This window comes from Scophthalmus maximus, chromosome 16, assembly GCF_022379125.1.
Source record: "Scophthalmus maximus strain ysfricsl-2021 chromosome 16, ASM2237912v1, whole genome shotgun sequence".
In the NCBI taxonomy this organism is placed as follows: domain Eukaryota; kingdom Metazoa; phylum Chordata; class Actinopteri; order Pleuronectiformes; family Scophthalmidae; genus Scophthalmus; species Scophthalmus maximus.
Genome location: NC_061530.1, coordinates 19,595,169 through 19,612,500, shown reverse-complemented (window position 1 = coordinate 19,612,500; position 17,332 = coordinate 19,595,169). Strand labels below are relative to the sequence as shown.

Below are 17,332 nucleotides of genomic sequence, written 5' to 3'. Positions count from 1 at the left end.
GCCTCATGCTGGCCCGGTTTCCTCCGCCTCAGTCCGCCTGCACGTACGTGTTTGTCCTCTAACCCCGTCCGACTTCCTGATTGTAAATGCAAATATAAACTGAAGCAAATGATCTGCTGCAGCCCCGGAGAACGGTCTGCTGCAGCCCCGACACGCTCTGGAGATGATCCCAGCCTTCTTCTCTAAATATTTTAGTAAGACGACATCATCGTCTACTGCACCGGCAGCGGCCAGCTCGGGAGCATTGTCGTGATCATGTTGTTTCTTTCATTTTAGGATGCACAGACTCTTTTTTTATTCATGCCTTTGTTTTGAGCCAGCTGGATTACCGTTACTCGGATTGCATCGCCACCAACTTGTATCCAAATATATTTTCATATCTGGTGTCTTTGCACTGCTAGAATGATGTCATTGTCCTATGCACTTATTTCCATACACAGCCGAGGTCCAGACCGTCAATGAGGGTTGTTGTCTGAGCGGCGCTAAATTATATGTTCATGTTAACAAGGAATCAAATGGCTGTGTAATATGAGACCGATGGAAAGGTCGGAAAAGGCCCGGAGCCAATTTTCCTGAACATTTTTTCGTCTAAGATCCGGCTCATGATTCGTCCTCTGGGAACCGTGAATGTGCGTATAGAATTTCCTGTCAGTCCGATGGTTGTTAAAGATATTTCAGTTGGGTTCAACGTTCACCGGCCGCTTCCAGCTGCTCCACACACTCTGATGGATTATAGCTCTTTTTTTGTTGTTGTTGTCGTCACAGGTTTCAATTAAAAAGCGGCTGCAGCGGTCGCAGTGACATGGACAGCAGGAGAAGCACTCCCACACCCCGCGGAGCCGACACAGGAGCCTCGCCCGGAGTGCCGAGCTGAAAAATGACTCAGAGAAATGGAACCGGGGGGACGAGCGATCGCCTCCTGCGCCCGGAGGCCAACGGCACGGAGCGCGACGAGAAGGTTCAAGAGGAAGCCCGCGACCGTGACCCCGAGGCAGGGGGGCAGGGGGGAGGACGCGGGGACCCGGCGGCCGCGAGGGCGCCGGTCCCAGCTCCGGACGGTGGTTGGGGCTGGGTGGTGCTGGTCGCCACCATCATGGTCCTGGCGCTGACCCTGGCCTTCCCCTCCTGCGTGGGGATCTTCTACACCGACCTGCAGGATGACTTCCACGCCTCCAACAGCCAAACCTCCTGGGTGCCGTCCATCATGACGTCGGTGCTTCACGCAGGAGGTAAAGCAGGAAACTTCCCTGTACTGCCCCTTTAACCCCCGGGGGTGATCGAAGCCCCTTCCCCTCTGCTGCTGTGGTTGTGTGGAGAGAATGTGAAACCTGAGAGAAGGAATTTGGGCATGTTTTAAACTTTCTAACTGCGCTGAAAAACAGTATGTTACCCACCAAGAGTTCAGGGTTACGACAGTAACTATAATGCAAACCATGAAGTCACAATATGTCATTTCAATAAAAGATGAAATAGCACCTTCATTCTGAACTAATGAGAAATGATTTATTTGATATTGAAATAACTCTTTCAGCTGCTCTGCTGTGACCAGAAGTTAAAGTTAGAAAATATTATATGAATCAGTTTCCTGAGCCTCTGATGTTAAGTCTCTGATTGGTTTGAGCTTTTTACCATGAATCCACCTGAGGTCGTAAGCGGCCGCTGCTGATAGGCTTCATTCTCCGGGACTTAATTTAGATTCAGTGGCACAAGTTCATCTTACGTTTAGTTCTTTACAACAAAATATGAGTAGTTTTATGTTGGAGAATTTTTAAAGTTAATGGTTCAGTTGGATTTAAATTTGGGCAAATTTATGTAAAACTCACCTGCTGCAGAACGATAGCCGTTCACATGAACCTTGTGATGAATACGCCGTGACCTCTTCACAATAAAAGTCTAGGAAATGTGGAGGCATTTGCATTAACCACGAACGTAGGTCGACAACTGGAAGGTGGACTCTGTCACTAATGATGAAATATACTGATCACCTGATTTTTTTTAAACGTACACGTCACATGAACAATCAATCTTTATATACTGTAGTTCCCTGTAGAATTATGACAAAATACATATTTACGATTTATTTTTACAGTGTACAAATCTACTCGTCAGTCAGGGCTTGAAGCATTGAGAACTTTAAAGGATGCAATGTGAATGTATCATAGTTTTTCCTTCATCATGGACAACGAGGACATATTTATGAGCAAAATAGAAAAAATTTCACATGGTTTTTTAATTATTTCTGCTTCGAACTTGATTTTTTTTTCTATCCTGATCCTGAGGCCTTTGATATCACCCAACTGCTAATACCGAGTCCTCCCTGATACTCAGGTGTTGATTAAACTGAAATAACTTGACCAGTTCAACTCCCACACCTTATTTTTTATGAGCTTTTTGATCTAAATACTAAAGATCAAGGTTCAAAAAACCCATAAAGTTTATCATTGGAAATTACTGATATAATATGATGTATTTGATATACAAGGACAGTTCAGTTCAACACCCACTGACACTGATCAAACCATTCAACGGAGTCGTTTCCCTGAATAACCTATCACCCAGGTTTCCTCTCACGCGGATGAGTCTGAATCTGAAGGAGATCACGGTTTCCCTCTCGCGGAGCTTTGTCAGCGCACAGGTCATCATCATCTCAGGAAGTCAGGAATGTCCTCTTCCTCCTTCCGTGACGCACGAGCGTTATGTGAGAGAAAGCAACGAGAACAGGAAGGCGGTGTGGTGAAGTTTGCACAGTGGATGGAGGTGAATGTCTGGCGGCCGATTGGCTGTAGTTTGTTGGTTTCCTCTTGAAAAACCTGACAGGAGAGTTGCAGGGGTGATGCACACAGTGGGCACACTGACGAGAGGAAGTGTTGGTCTGCGGCAAATAAACCAAGGAGTGTTGTGTGAAAGTCCCACAAAGGTTTTTTTTAAAGTCTCTCTTATGTTATCAAAGTGGTGCGGTGACATTCCTCCTCCTCCGTCGACCACGTCCCACACACGCGTCTGTTTTGTGTTTGTTTTTTTTACGTCTCTTTAACTTTCATCCTCTGAATGCACAGAATCCACAATTGATTTCACAATTTGAACGTTTGTCGCACATCTGTCCGACGTGCTGCTCCTGTTCAGGGTTGTTTTTTGAGTTGGATTCTGTCGGGACTCATTTTTTAAAAAGTGAAGCGTAAACGTCTTGGACAATTTGGTTTAACTTATATTTGACAGACCTCGGGATGTTTCTCCGACATTGATTACATTACATTCATTTGGCCGATGCCTTTTGTCCAAAGCCACTTTCTAACAAGACCTTCTGTACCAAAGTCAGCGGTGTATCCCGCTAAGCTAATTACAGCATTTATCGTGGCTAGTAAAAAATACAGTTATATAAATATGATAAAAAGGATTTTGACAAATTAGTTTAGAAGATCATGATCAAATAAAGAAAAAAGGATCTGTGTGTGTGTGTGTGTGTGTGTGTGTGTGTGTGTGCGTGCGCGTCCTGCTCCTGTAAATGCTCAGCATGTGAATAATTAGTCCCCATTAAAAAATATTCCACAGCACATTTAGCCAGACATTTTTTTACGTTTTCATCCGCGCAGCTTTAAGTGAAAACCGAGACGAGCGCCGATCAGATTATTACTGCGGATTTATAGAAGCATAAAAGCATTTTTTTAATAGATTTGACACGACAAGAATCCTGTTAAACTGATTTTATCGTTTTCCTTTCTAAGAGATTAAGACTGAGATGATGAATTTATTGCCGTGATCCTATTCCTCTCAGATTTCAGTCGGGTTTTTTACGTAAAAAGTGACCAGTTTGCTTCAGATTAAATCCCGTCAGATTAAATCTCCAGGCTTTAGATGTTGCAGCACTCGGGTCTCACCGGCTCAGGCTCATTTTTTTAAAAAAGTTGAATCATTATCCACGTCAGTTCTGCGCGGCCCGTGTTGCCTGACAACTAAGGCACCAGAATGTGTTTTTAAATTTACGACTCCTCTTTAGTGACCTTTAACCGACATGCACCTCACTGTATTTCATTGTGTATTCATAGCTGCCACCTCCACCACAGATTATTTATGAGGCATCGATTGACGCAAAATGAGGCGGTGGCGATGGGGAAGAGTTGTTCTGCACTGATGGTTTGTGCCCTGACTCGTACAGAGGCCTGGAAGAAAAATCAAAGGTTTTCATGCCGCCGTACAAAATCTTCCTCAATTGACAGACTCCGTTATATGGGTCGAATAACAACTTTCACCTCAGATACAGACCACGTGGCTCCGTGGAAGCGAGTGAGAGAGAGAGCGTAACCATGACTTTCAGTCACGCTGCCAGTTCTTAGCAGGGTCGTTGGACCGGCACAGATTTACCCCTGAACACAGAGTTATGTGAAACGCTCCGCGGGGATTAAAGAGAACGACCATGTAAGCCTTTAGCCCATTTCCTGTTGCCATTCGCATTAAACTAAGAGCATTACGCTTTGTTTTTTCTTCCCACCCACAGGTCCCTTTTGCAGCGTGCTGGTGGAGCGACTGGGCTGCCGGGCCACGGTCATGCTGGGCGGAGTCCTGAGCGGGCTGGGAATGGCCGCCAGCTCATTCACCCAGTCCATCGGCCAGCTGTACGTCACGGCCGGGGTTATCACAGGTCAGCGAACGTTAAAAAACGCATTTATTATCGCACCCGCCGACGCTGGACGGCCGTGGTTGACACACGGCTGGACGCCACCTTACGCAAACACAGAGAGACAGAGAGCAGCCTGTCTCTGGATGGTGGAGCATTGAGCAGCTAATGAACCAGAGGAGGTGGTGGAGACCAAAAGCAGAGAAATAATTGACGTAAATTAAATCGGCAGGACCAGAACACGACTTGTTCGCAAAAGTACGTTGGGGATAATCTTTTAAAACTGGCATTTTTCTGCCCCCAAGTGGCCAGAATCTGTAAAAGCAGGTTTAAACTTAAAGCTACAGTGTGTAATATTTAGAAGAACTCACAGAAAAATTGAATATACTGTCCATAACTATGTTTTCATATATGTATAATCACAACTGTGAATGAGTTAAATACAGTTCCATGAGGTGGACCCGACCTCCGTGTGAGTATCCATGTTTCTACGTCGTGTTGAATACGGTTGTTGAAGTAAACGCTCCAGAATACGTCGCGTTCACGTAGAATTTTCAGACGCTGCCGGAAACCGGAAATTGAGTGCGCCACCATAAGGTGTCCCCCTGTCGGTCGCTCAGTTGGTTGCGGTTTGCATCTTTACCGCCAGAAAATTACAAAAATTACAAACTGGGGCTTTAAATAGGAAAAATGAAATCTACTTCAAACTGAAAGGATTTTATTAGTTTAATGCAACTCAGAGATATTTTCCATAGTTTTGTCTCTTCATTTAGGAGGAAGTTGTACTCGCTTAAGTAGCGATTTTGGACTGTCGGTTGTAAACAAGGACAACAGTTAATCCAGTAGGTCTTTTTTTGGACATTGATATTTATGCCAGTGTTAATAATAATTTTACTGTTTGCCTTGGATAAGTTGGATAACTGATGTGATCATCTGACTGCTATTCAGTGAGCTGCCACCTCTCAGCAACGACAATCTCAGGGGATCAAAAGTTGTTAAAGAACCCAAAACGAAGCAGATCATTAAAGTAGAAAGTTGTTGTTCGGAATATTTCAAATCGAGCTGAAAAAGATTAGTCTTGACACAACAGAACATTTTTAAAATCGAGTCAACATCACAACATGCATGATGGTGAATCGTCTTCTTGCGTCCTTGCAGGACTTGGTTTCTGCTTCAGCTTCCAACCGGCCGTGACGATCCTGGGACACTACTTTGTGCGGCGGCGCGCGTTCGCCAACGCCATGTCGTCCACGGGCACGGCCCTGGGACTGTGCACTCTGCCCGTCCTGGGTAACTACCTCCACACGGAGCTGGGCTGGCGGGGAAGCTTCCTGGTGCTGGGGGGCCTCCTGCTCAACTGCTGCGTGTGCGGAGCGGTGATGAGGCCCCTCCAGCCCCCCAAGCACCGCGGACAGCCCCTGATGAACCACGGACCCCCTCCGCCGGAGGAGGAGAGCGCGAGGAAGAAGAAGAAAGGGTGGGTGAAGACGATATGGAGATATCTGGTGGCTTCCCTGAGCAAACACATGGCCTTCGATCAGTTCTGCAACAACCCACGTTACTGCTGTTATTCCATCGGCATCACCTGGATGATGCTGGGCTTCGTGGTGCCCTTGATCTATCTGGTTCCCTACGCCACGGCAAACAACATGGAGCAGGGCCGCGCCGCGCTGCTGCTGTCCATCCTGGGCGTGGTCAACATCGTGGTGCGGCCGCCCTTCGGCATCATCGTCAACATGCCGTGGTTCAAAGGGCGACACATCTACGTGTTTGCCGCGGCGCTGCTGGTCAACGGGCTCAGTAACAGCATCTGCTGCATCGGGCCGAGCTTCCCCGTGCTGCTGGCCTACGTGGTGGTTTACGGGCTGTCCATGAGCGTGGTGGGCTCCCTGATGTTCACCGTCCTCATGGATATCGTGGAGATGAGCCGCTTCCCCTCGGCCCTGGGCCTGCTCGCCATCATGGAGAGCATCACGCTGCTCATCGGGCCGCCACTGGCAGGTAACGTGAACGAGATCAGGCAGATTCCAGGACGTCTGCAGGTAGAACTTGTCTCACTGGTCGAGCCAAAACCTTTGACTTCAAGACAGACGACGAGCGCCTCCACTTCCTTCAAGCCAAAATAACATCTTTGAACACAGATTCAAAATACACTGTTATCTAGAAAACATCACAAATCAGAGGAGTGTGTGTTTTTATGTGCCTCTCACACACACACACACACACACACACACACACACTCACACACACTTCTGTCTGTGTGTTATGTGAACGAACAGAAACACAGGAATAGAAGCGCCGGCCCCTCGTGCTCCAGGCTGTTGCTGTAAATAACAACGTGCTCTTCTGGCCTCGGTCTCAAATGACAGGTGTCGTTTCCCCCGTTGATCTGAACTGCTCGTTCGTCTGTGGAATGACTGTATGAATTCACTGAATCTGACTCATATTTTCCTTAGACTCATGTGAAACTGTTCGAGAACAGAAGTAATTTTCAGGTCTTCACGCATAACTTTATCCTTCATATTAATGTACACTGTAAACAAATTTCACATTTTTGTAGGTGAAAAGAGGTTTAAATCATTTTTTTATGAATCTTTGCATTATTTGAATAATATTCAAAAGTGAAATGATCTAGTACTTCACACAAAATAGAAGGATTAAGAACAAACAGACTTTGTGTTTGTTCTACTTTTATATCCAGTGAATCATCTCTTCACCCCTCAGCTCTAATAGCTATCAATCATTTGGAATTATTTTTCGGAATTTCATTTAGAACTGTTCCAATTAAACCATAATTACTACCGAATTACATAGATTATGAAATGCAGACACTAAGCACTGCTTTTTCTTCTCGTCGCAGGGATCCTGGTCGACCACACCGGCCAGTACTACCACGTCTTCTTCGTCTGCAGTGCCGTCGTCGCCTCGGCCGCCGTGTTCCTGATTGTGTCGTTCTACTGTCTGGATAAGAAGGCGAGGCGGGGGGCGCCGCAGGGTCCGCCCTCGCCACTGCCGCCGCCGCCCGACCCGGCGAGACCTGGCGTCGACGTGGCTCCTGGCTGTCAGTACAGCAGCGTGCCCACAGAGGGAGACAGAGACAAGGCCTCGGCTAACGGGGCAGAGCACATCACCAGCTGCTGATCCCGCTCGCACTGCGCGTCGCCCCGTAAACAGACCGGACAGGTTGTGAGATCTGGTTCCTCATGTGTGCAGCAGATGGTGCAGAGTTGACTGTTCTGTTTACTGACACTCTCTGAATTGTCCCAGCGTGATGAGGCTCTGCCATCTGCTTTGCCATAAAAGTTTTTTCTCTTTTTTTTGTTGAAAACTTTGACACCGTTTGACCCGAGGTCGGACGCGTGTTCCCACAAACCAAAATGAACAGATGTGCACTTACAACTGCAATGTGATTGTTACTGTTGATTGTAAAAAAAAAAATGCTGCTGATCACAGAATCTTATCGTACACAGGAGCTTTCTCACTTTGTCAAGCCAAGTTACAGCCATGATCCTGAAGGAATCACGTGAAGTCATTTCCAGATGTTTTCGCTGGAGTTCACAGACCGTCTGAGCCTGAGTAGATAAACTTCTATTGAATGCTGACGACAAGCAAACTGAGCAGTCGTTCATTAGAGAGTTGACTATCAAGGAAAAGGGCTGGTTTTATTATTTTGTACTTTTCGTCTTGTCAAAAAAAATCCCTTAAACAGCTCATTAGTCATGATGGTTGAATGAACCCAACAGGGGCTCGGTCGCAAAACCACACCTCTCCTTTATGACTTCCATAGTTTCAGAACAGAGAGACACACGATGCTTATCAGGAGGATCCAGTCTGTGTTACCTCCGTGTCTGTCTGTTGTGGAGATCCAGGTCTTTCCTTATTACAAATTTGACAAATCAATAATTTTCTTTTACAGTATATTTCTACTGTAAGAACTAGACAATCACGTGTAGTAAAATTTAAATGGATCCATTGACGATGAAAAATACAGGATATAAAATAACACCAGCCTTATTTGATCGTCAGTAGCTAAAGGACTGTTATAGTCGGCCTTTACCAGGATATAAAAACGGATAGTATGTTCCTTTTTTTTCTTACATTATTGAAGTATTATTTCTTCGCCACAGTGGAGACATTAAAACACAGCATGCGGAGAATATTACACTCATGTGAAAGAGTTATTGTTGCTTAAGATCCTTGAAGGTTCATAGGAAAAAGAGGTCGAATCTGTTGGTCGTTCACTGTCACATGAGGAAAATGATGTTGCAGCCAGTGAATTAATCATGAATCTCCTTTCGCATACTTTTCATTCCTTTAATGGAACAGTGCCTTTTTATATAACCAGAGTATTTATAAAGATAATCCACAGCCACGAGATCATATAGGACCCTTCCAGGAACAGAGGCAGATGATTTCGTAATGTACGTCTGCTTGATTAAGTACATTTCATAAAAGAGAAATATCTGGAATGCACTGCTGAGTCGGCATCCACAAACGGACACTGTAACTGACTGTTTACCTTCTGTTCCGATCAGGAAGATTTATTATCTTTTTTTAATAATTCAACCTCTGGATTATCACAGCGCCTGCAGACGTTTGAACAAAGCTGTTTTATGTGTCACGTCATGTGCGCAGAAATGTAATATACACTTCAGGTATAAGCTGTATTGCAGTAAAACAACAGTGTAACCAGAGGCTTCTCTACAACAGGAAGATTTATTAGTACATTTTCAGAGCTTTTCTTGCGTTGGGCCAAATTATACCTTTTATTTTAAATTCTTTATTTATATATATTGATCAGGGGGTAAATAAATGTTTGAATATCCATTGTTTTTTCTTTGTTGTTTCTTTCTTTTGTGCCTACATGCTTGGGTTCACTCAAAGTAAATGTACATAGTTAACTGGTGCTGCAGGTCCAGATGAGCTAAAACTTGTTTGTGTTTATATTGAAATTTTGAATTAACAAATTACAAAAGTGAAAAGCAGTATTACCAACCGCGGAAAGTTTGGTACTTAAATTGTGCATTTTAGCTTTTAAAAAAGGATCGGATCATTAGTAACAACCAAATAAATAAACAATAAACACTTCATAGCCCAGGGAATCAACAAAGTCCAGCATATTCAGACTTAAGTATCTTGATATTTTGAAAGATTTTTATTTTTTTTTTTATTTTGAAAGATGACTTCTTCCGGAAGCCGAAAAACACAGATGGAGACTATACCGCCATCTTGTGGCCGCAGCCACTGACCAGCCGCTGCAAGTGAAGTGGTGTAAGCCTAGTTATACATCATATATTTCAATAATTCCACAGCAAAATAACGGTCTTTATTTATTTTATTAATATGTTTACAGAGTGAAAATTAAGTTGACAAAGAGTGAAGGTTCCTAGCCTCTGTTGTTTAGGTGGGACCGCTACGAGTGTAACACGTGTGTGCTCATGGTTAAACCGTGGATGTATTACAAGAACAACAAAATCTAATAATTAATTATTAATATATCAATACATATTAATATATGCATATATATATTTTTATAATATGTGCTGCGTTGTGTCGTTCGTGTCCGCCGTCGATTATCCATCCGACGTCACACGAGTCGAGACGAAAGTGAAAGTAAAGTTCCGCAGCAGGTCGCCGACATTCTGCCGAGGACGAGAGGAAACACACGGTGAGTCTAAAAAACGAGCCTCGGAAATGCTGGTGAGTTATTAATTTAACGTTATGAGGTTCACGACAGTTCTGTAGAAATGGCAGCAGAAGCTCACGTTGTGATATTTTACACACACACACACACGCACACACACACAGTCACACACACACACACAGTCACACACACACACACAGTCACACACACACATACACACTCACACACAGTGTCACACACACAGTGTCACACACACACACACAGTGTCACACGCACACACACACACACACACACACACACACACACACAGTGTCACACACACACACACACAGTGTCACACACACACACACACACACACATATTGTGCTTCATTCACTCACTGTGCTGCTGATGAGACAAAAGATGCTTCTACTGTATGTGAACATTTGCATTGTATATTACTCGATTCTACTCCACCACGTGTTTACAGCTGTAATAATTCATTTTAATGACACATATTTGACATACAAATCATCAGCTTATATCAAAACATGATATTATTGCAAAAAACAAAACAAATATGAAGCACAGCTGTCAGGTAAATACAGTGGATATAATTCCCGTCCTAGATTTAGAGTAGAAATATATAAAGTAAAACAAAATTCAAATAATCAAGAAAAGCATCTCTGCTAAAGCTCAGTACTTTAGTACATAAACTTTGTTCCCACTGACTGATAAAAATAACAGTTTTTTACTGCAGGACCGTTGACCGTCTGCAGTCTGACCCTCAACCCGAGGGACAATGAGAGAAGGGGCAGCATGTGGACTTTTCATTGTCCTTTTGGATGCGGTGCTGAGTTTGGCTCTGTGGGCCGGACTGGTGCTCCTGGAGTTCCCCGGCCCCGGTGGACTGGCAGGCGTGTGGGCCTCCGGCGCTGCCAAGTGGCCCGTTCTCCACGTCGTCACCTCCGCGCTGACCGACGGGGAGCACCGCTCTGTGCTCCGCAGGTTCGTAGCGCTCCTCTGCCTCCTTCCCCCCGTGTTCGTGAGCGGACGGGTCCTTGTGGCGAATCCCTCGTCGCCGGAGGCTCACGCGGGACCGTCCCCCGACCTCATCGTGCTACTCCTCCTGGCCCCGGTGTCCTCGTCGCTGGCCTGTGCAGTTTGGGAAAAGGGTCTCTGCGGCAACGGAAAGCTGAAAGACGGAGACCAAGCGAACGCCAGACAGCTGCTGATGAGGCTGGTGAAATACTTCAGACCAGACACCCTTTACCTGATTGCGGCTTTTAGTTTCCTCATCTTAGGAGTTATCTGTGAGTGTCTACTATTGATATTCTGAAGTGCATGTCATTTTTTCATGGATGTCAAAAAAATCTCATGAAAAGAGAAAAACGAACAATGTCTCATTTTTAAAAACAGGCCATAATTTATTTTTTTTAAAAGGGCTCATTTATTTCCTAAAATAGCTGGAAACTTTAGTTTCAGCTAAAACTAGGGAACTATATATTTAGCCACAGTTTCCTCATGCGTATTTACATTTAGACAGCTATGTATTCTATTGATCCTGAGGGAAATGTATATGCCTATATAGAATAGCTACACTTATATTTGAGTAGAGTATAAGTTGGGTTGACTCAACATATTTAAAATCTATCAATCGCTAAAGAGACTTTACCAGAAATTTGAAGAATATTTATTTTATTTGTTTATTAGATTCCTAGGAATCTTTGGATCTTGGAACGTTGATCAGAAAGAAAAGAAAAAAGATGTCACCTTTGACATTTTGACATTGACAATGACCAAATTAATAGTTGATGGATCCAGAAAACAATCTTCAGATTAAATGATGAATAAAAAATGAGCTGCAGTGGCCATGTTCATGGTTGTATATATGAAGGTGACGATGACCCACAATGCAACAGTGTGGCGCACTGACGTGTTTCCAATAGTTCTAACTCTCTAATAAAGATCCTATCAGGCTTTGGAGACACAAATTCAACTTATTAATAAGTTACATTCGTTGGTTTTGGTCGTTTCAAGCGAAGAAACAAATATATAACAACAACGGATTGTGATGTTCACATCTGTTTTAAAACGTAGTGATTGTTATTTATAGGATGACATTTTAAGAACCTGTTATATGCAACACAATATTATTCCTGTTCACGGAATCTGTGTCATGCGTCTTTTTCCCACCAGGCGACACATTCATCCCGCTGTATCAGGGGAAGGTGATCGATATGTTGAGAGGTCAGGTGCTTCAGAACGGCTTCTGCTTCGCAGTCGGACAACTGGCACTCGTCTCTCTTGGAAGGTAACAGGAACAAAACTCCAGAAATAGGGAAAAATTTGATTTTTTTATTAAATTGTCAATGTGTCCGTCTTCACAGTGCTTTGTTCTCTGGCATGAGAGGAGGCATATTCATGTGCAGCCTGGCCCGACTGAACAAGAGACTGAAGCACCTGCTGTTTCACACCCTCCTGCAGCAGGAGGTGAACTTCTTCGACGAGAACAAACCGGGTGAGACGCACACGCAGTGTAAAATCTGTTTCTCTTTTTTTCACTGTGTGTAAAAAAAAAAAGGCAAATGTTGCTCCGGACATTTTCTGGAAACTTTTCCTGCCAGCTTACCATTAAAATTTCTGGAAAAAATATCCGAGTGAGCCCATGTGAGAGCACGGCAGGAAAACCTCCGAAAAAATTCCCAGCGAGTGAGTGGACGACGTGTTGATGACAGTAAATGTGAAAGGCAAACTCTGGAAATAATATTAATTATTAATAATATTCCGGACATGTTCTGTGAGCTCTTAACACATTATTTCCCAAACCATGGGCTTTGCAGGTCCAGTATGTAGCAGTTAGGAGGACCAAAACCCATAGAGGGCCATTTCCTGTTTTCACGTAACTCAAAAGGCCACCACAGGTTCTCCTACGACGCTTGGAAGGGAGAGGAGTGAGGTGTCGGGGATTGAATCCTTTCTCCTTTTCACCCACAGGACGTCTCTCCTCCCGCCTGCACTCGGACGTGGAACGGATGGGCCGCACGGTGGCGCTGAACGCCAATGCGCTGGTCCGCAGCTCGGTGAAAACCTGCCTCATGCTCGGGATGATGCTGCAGCTGTCCTGGCAGCTCACCATGCTCACCTGCATAGAGATCCCCCTCCTGGCCACACTGCAGAACAAGTACAGTGCTGTGAGCAAGGTCGGTCACAGTGTTAGTCTGTTTCTCTGCACATGAAGAAGAGTGAAAAACCTAAGTTGCGTCCCGAGCGCAGCTTCAGACGAAAGGGTTAAAGATCAGTTCCTCCTGACTGTTCATTCTTTGTCGAGCAGGAGCTGAAAGATCAGATCCAGGACTGCCACGCTCGGAACAAGGAGCTGGCGTCCCAGACGCTCGGCGGGATTCGAACAGTCCGCAGCTTCCGGGCGGAGAGAGAGGAGGCGAGGCGGTACAACGAGGCTCTAGACCAGATGTGCGCCGTGAAGAGACGCTCGGGAATCTACAGCTCGGTCTTCTGCGTGCTGCGGAGGGTGAGACATTAGGGGGAAACGAAAGTCAAAATTAGGCTTATTTCAAAAATCAGGAAATATTATTTTTAAACCTAATTTGCAAAGTGACCATTACTAGACAGGAAGTCAATTTTTTTTGGACTGCTTCTAATTATTCTGACTTTCAAAAAAGCGTACTATGAAATTAACACAAATTCTGGCATATTTGCACGTCCATGATGTTACTCATGTTCTTATTATTATCTTTCTTTCTTTTGTTAGGTAAATCGTTCTGTCTTTTGTTCTCTCCTTATGTCTTCCTTTCTTTTACATGTCATTAGTTTATTTTCTTCTCTCTATTTCCTGCCAGAGCTTCTGTACACATGTGCTGTTCCAGATGTTTCGGTGTGATTCATTTCTCTCTCTCTCTCTCTTCAGCTGGTGCGTGTGGCGATAAAGATCCTCATGCTGCTACAAGCTCGCAGTCTCATCTCCTCCGGCCGCCTCAGCATCGGCAGCCTCGTGTCCTTCTTCCTGTACCAGAAGCCTATGTCAAACAACATAAAGGTGATCTACAGTTCCAGACACAGGACACATTCCAGTTGTGGAGTTCACACTCATCACTAAGTGATTGTTAATTCCTTTGACACAGGAGATTTCATATTGCTACCGAGAAACGGTGTCCATGGAGGGAGTCATCTCCAAAGTGTTCAGCTACCTAGACAGAAAGCCACGGTGTCAGGAGGCAGGAGATTTAGCTCCTGAGAAGCTGCGAGGAAGAATCCTTTTCGAGAATGTCACCTTCTCCTACGCCTCAACTCCTCAGGACACTCCAGTGCTGAAGGTCAATGTTTGACTCAATAACGTCAGTCCAGTGTTGGTTTACACACAGATTCACCGCTGCATCATTAACAATGTTCTGTTTCAGTCCGTGTCAATGGAGCTGCAGCCCGGGAAGATGACAGCGCTGGTGGGTCCCAGTGGCAGCGGGAAGACTTCCTGCGTCAGCCTCCTGAAGAGGCTGTACGAGCCCCAGGGGGGACGGATCCTGCTGGATGGAGAACCGCTGCACCACTACCAACACAAGTACCTGCATCAGAAGGTACAGTGCCTGCGCCCTACGGATTTAATGTCAACCAGCTCGCACGCGTTACACTAAACACGTGTATGTTTCAGATGGCCCTGGTGTCCCAGAATCCCGAGCTGTTTTCTGGTTCTCTGAGATACAACATCGAGTACGGCCTGAGGGAGCGCAGCATCGAGAGGGTGAAGGAAGTCGCCAAGAAGATCCACGCAGACAAATTCATATCTGAACTGGAGTACGACACAGGTACAGGAGCTGCTCGCGATCTCGTGCCTCGCGTCGTACGTTACACAGAACTTTTAACTGGATTCTTTCTTGGCCCGTGTCTCGTCCTTTCTCTGAGTTTTGTTCGAATCAGTTTTTTCGTAACCTGGCTGACGAACAGGAAGGAGATTTATCTGCAGGCAGATGTTAATGATAAACTATGTATGACCTACTGTAAACTTCTGTGATTTCTGTCTCAAAATTACACATCTGTGTAAAACACACCTGCTCTATAAATATGTTGATGGTCTTCACAGATGTCGGAGAATGTGGCGGCAAACTGTCGGACGGAGCGAAGCAGTGCATCGCCATCATCAGAGCTCTGGTCCGAGAGCCGCAGGTCGTCGTACTGGACGAGGCCACGAGCAAACTGGATATTGAAGCGCAACACGCTGTAAGTGAACCACGGTCACAAAATGTCTCGACTGAAAAAATTCCTAATACCGATTATATTGGCTGATACATATTTTTTTTTTTTTAAATCCTTAGATGACATTATCAAACCCTTATGACCAGGAAATGCAATTGAGGCTTGATATTTTAGTTTAACCATAAACGTTACCATAAATAACTATAACTATAAATATATATTATATAATATATATATATATATATATAATATGAATAAAACTTGAATTGAGAATATAATAATAATTTATTTTAGGTAAAATGTAAAAATAGCAGATGCAGATTTAAAATTTAAAAAATCTGCATTCAAAATGTATCTTTTTATAGTCCGTCCGAAAAAAGTGAATCAGGGTCAGATCTCAATATGCAAATTTAAATTCAAATTTTTAAGCATTAATGCCAAAAAAGACTAATCATTAAAAACGTTTGGCAGAGGAATCGATAATTCAAATACACGCCTATCTGGAGAAGGACAGTTTAGTCTCAGGAGGATTTCAAAAATCCCTGTGTGCGTCTCACACTGTTTCGGGATCTTGTGCCTCAGGTGCTGCCGGAGATCCTGTCCCGCGGCCGCACCGTCCTGGTGGTGGCTCACCAGCTGAAGACGGTGGAGACGGCCGATCACATCGTCTTCCTGGAGGACGGCCGAGTCGTGGAGGAGGGGACGGACGAGGAGCTCATGGCCAAGCGAGGACGGTACCACCGTCTGAAGGAGGAGCTCTTCTCTCCGCACAGCTGAGGAGGGGAGAGGCGCCGTTTTGTGAATTGGGAAATGAAATGTATTGGTATGCCTCCCCGCCTGGTAACCTGCCTATATAATCCACAGGATATGAAGAAGCTCCGTCTACTGTGTGTCTTCACAGTTTTTATCCGGCTGCAGAGCAAAGTCGTCAAGACGACGCAGGGATTCTAATGAGCTGATGGATGTTGACTGAATTATTTTAAATGGCCGTTATGAAAAGTCAACAAACTCTCCTCTCCTACCAACTGTTAGGTAACCCCGACGGAAAAACCGTCACGAGGTTTAGGAAAGATTTTAAAAAGACGTTATTTATATCTAACTCCTCACGATTTCTCCTTCCACATCCTTCCTCAGATGTTAGGAAAGGAGAGTTCTGTGACCTTTTGACCGCAGCCTACGTTCATCTTTATATTTAGTCTCTTGGTGTGACAAACCAAATAAAGTGCCTTCTCCTGTTAGCGTTAAAAAAGCATTTGCTTTAATAAACGGATAGTTGGCAGGTAGAAAAAAAAAAGAAGAATGATTTCACCTCAACCACCTTTCACCTGTGTGTGTGTGTGTGTGTGTGTGTGTGTGTGTGTGTGTGTGTGTGTGTGTGTGTGTGTGTGTGTGTAATAATGCTCCTTCACTCCAGGTTTTTTGTTGATCTGAGGCACGATCGCTTTCTGCGGCCTCGACAGAAATCTGCCCGACGACCACACCTCAGCTGAATACGAAAAATGAAAACATGCCTTTGTTCCATTATTGTGATGAAGATCAGATCATATTCTAAGGCACAAGGGTCGGTCACATTGTTGTCACATAAAATGTGCTTCTTTGCACTGACTATATTTTGTATATAAAACATATTGGCAACACTTCTACTCATTGCAGTACTACACCGTTGTACTTTCTCGTTGTGGTATTGCTCCTTTGACCTCAATAAAGGACCTGATACTTGCTCCACCTCTGACGTTTCATCGTGTGACTTAATGACTTTTGAAAGAAACAAAAACAAACTTCAGTAAAATGTGCAATGCAGCTTGTGCAATGTGGCATTTTCTACTTTTACTGAAGTTTAAAAAACTGAAATACTCTCTTCCACCAGTGTCACAGGCCAAACAAGACAA

The 17,332-nt window shown here is 44.5% G+C and overlaps 2 protein-coding genes across 5 annotated transcripts in view; both read left to right on the top strand.

The window, feature by feature from the left end:
* Positions 1 to 9,439, top strand: part of slc16a5a (solute carrier family 16 member 5a) — a 12,039-nt gene extending 2,600 nt beyond the window's left edge. The window contains exons 2-6 of one of the 2 annotated variants that reach the window (XR_004785693.1): positions 766 to 1,229; positions 4,493 to 4,636; positions 5,771 to 6,613; positions 6,892 to 6,981; positions 7,473 to 7,607. Coding sequence is in view for 1 of the 2 variants with exons in the window: in XM_035612993.2 (XP_035468886.1) it covers positions 878 to 1,229; positions 4,493 to 4,636; positions 5,771 to 6,613; positions 7,473 to 7,753 (1,620 nt within the window). In the remaining variant the exon portion in view is untranslated. Of the gene's footprint in view, positions 1 to 765; positions 1,230 to 4,492; positions 4,637 to 5,770; positions 6,614 to 6,891; positions 6,982 to 7,472 lie in introns of both variants that reach the window. The other variant, XM_035612993.2, reaches the window with a different exon arrangement.
* Positions 9,440 to 9,912: 473 nt separating this feature from the next.
* On the top strand, positions 9,913 to 17,168 carry tap2t (transporter associated with antigen processing, subunit type t, teleost specific). Of its 3 annotated transcripts, none has more exons than XM_035612987.2 (12): positions 9,913 to 10,280; positions 10,996 to 11,548; positions 12,435 to 12,549; positions 12,626 to 12,756; positions 13,233 to 13,438; positions 13,570 to 13,767; positions 14,164 to 14,292; positions 14,378 to 14,569; positions 14,654 to 14,827; positions 14,902 to 15,055; positions 15,331 to 15,467; positions 16,026 to 17,168. In XM_035612987.2, exons 2-12 carry the CDS (start codon positions 11,038 to 11,040, stop codon positions 16,218 to 16,220), a joined length of 2,142 nt encoding a protein of 713 aa, XP_035468880.2. In that variant the 5' UTR covers positions 9,913 to 10,280; positions 10,996 to 11,037; the 3' UTR covers positions 16,221 to 17,168. The 3 variants fall into 3 exon arrangements, with proteins under 3 accessions (XP_035468880.2, XP_035468881.2, XP_035468878.2); XM_035612988.2 differs by having other exon boundaries at positions 10,983 to 11,548; XM_035612985.2 differs by having other exon boundaries at positions 9,913 to 10,312.
* Positions 17,169 to 17,332: the final 164 nt, after the last annotated feature.

Coding starts and splice junctions, on each gene's coding strand:
- tap2t (XM_035612987.2), top strand. CDS start 11,038: ATGAGAGAAGGGGCAGCATGTGGACTTTTCATTGTCCTTTTGGATGCG. Junction 11,549..12,434: donor CCTCATCTTAGGAGTTATCT/GTGAGTGTCTAC, acceptor TTTTCCCACCAG/GCGACACATTCATCCCGCTG. Junction 15,056..15,330: donor TGAACTGGAGTACGACACAG/GTACAGGAGCTG, acceptor TGGTCTTCACAG/ATGTCGGAGAATGTGGCGGC.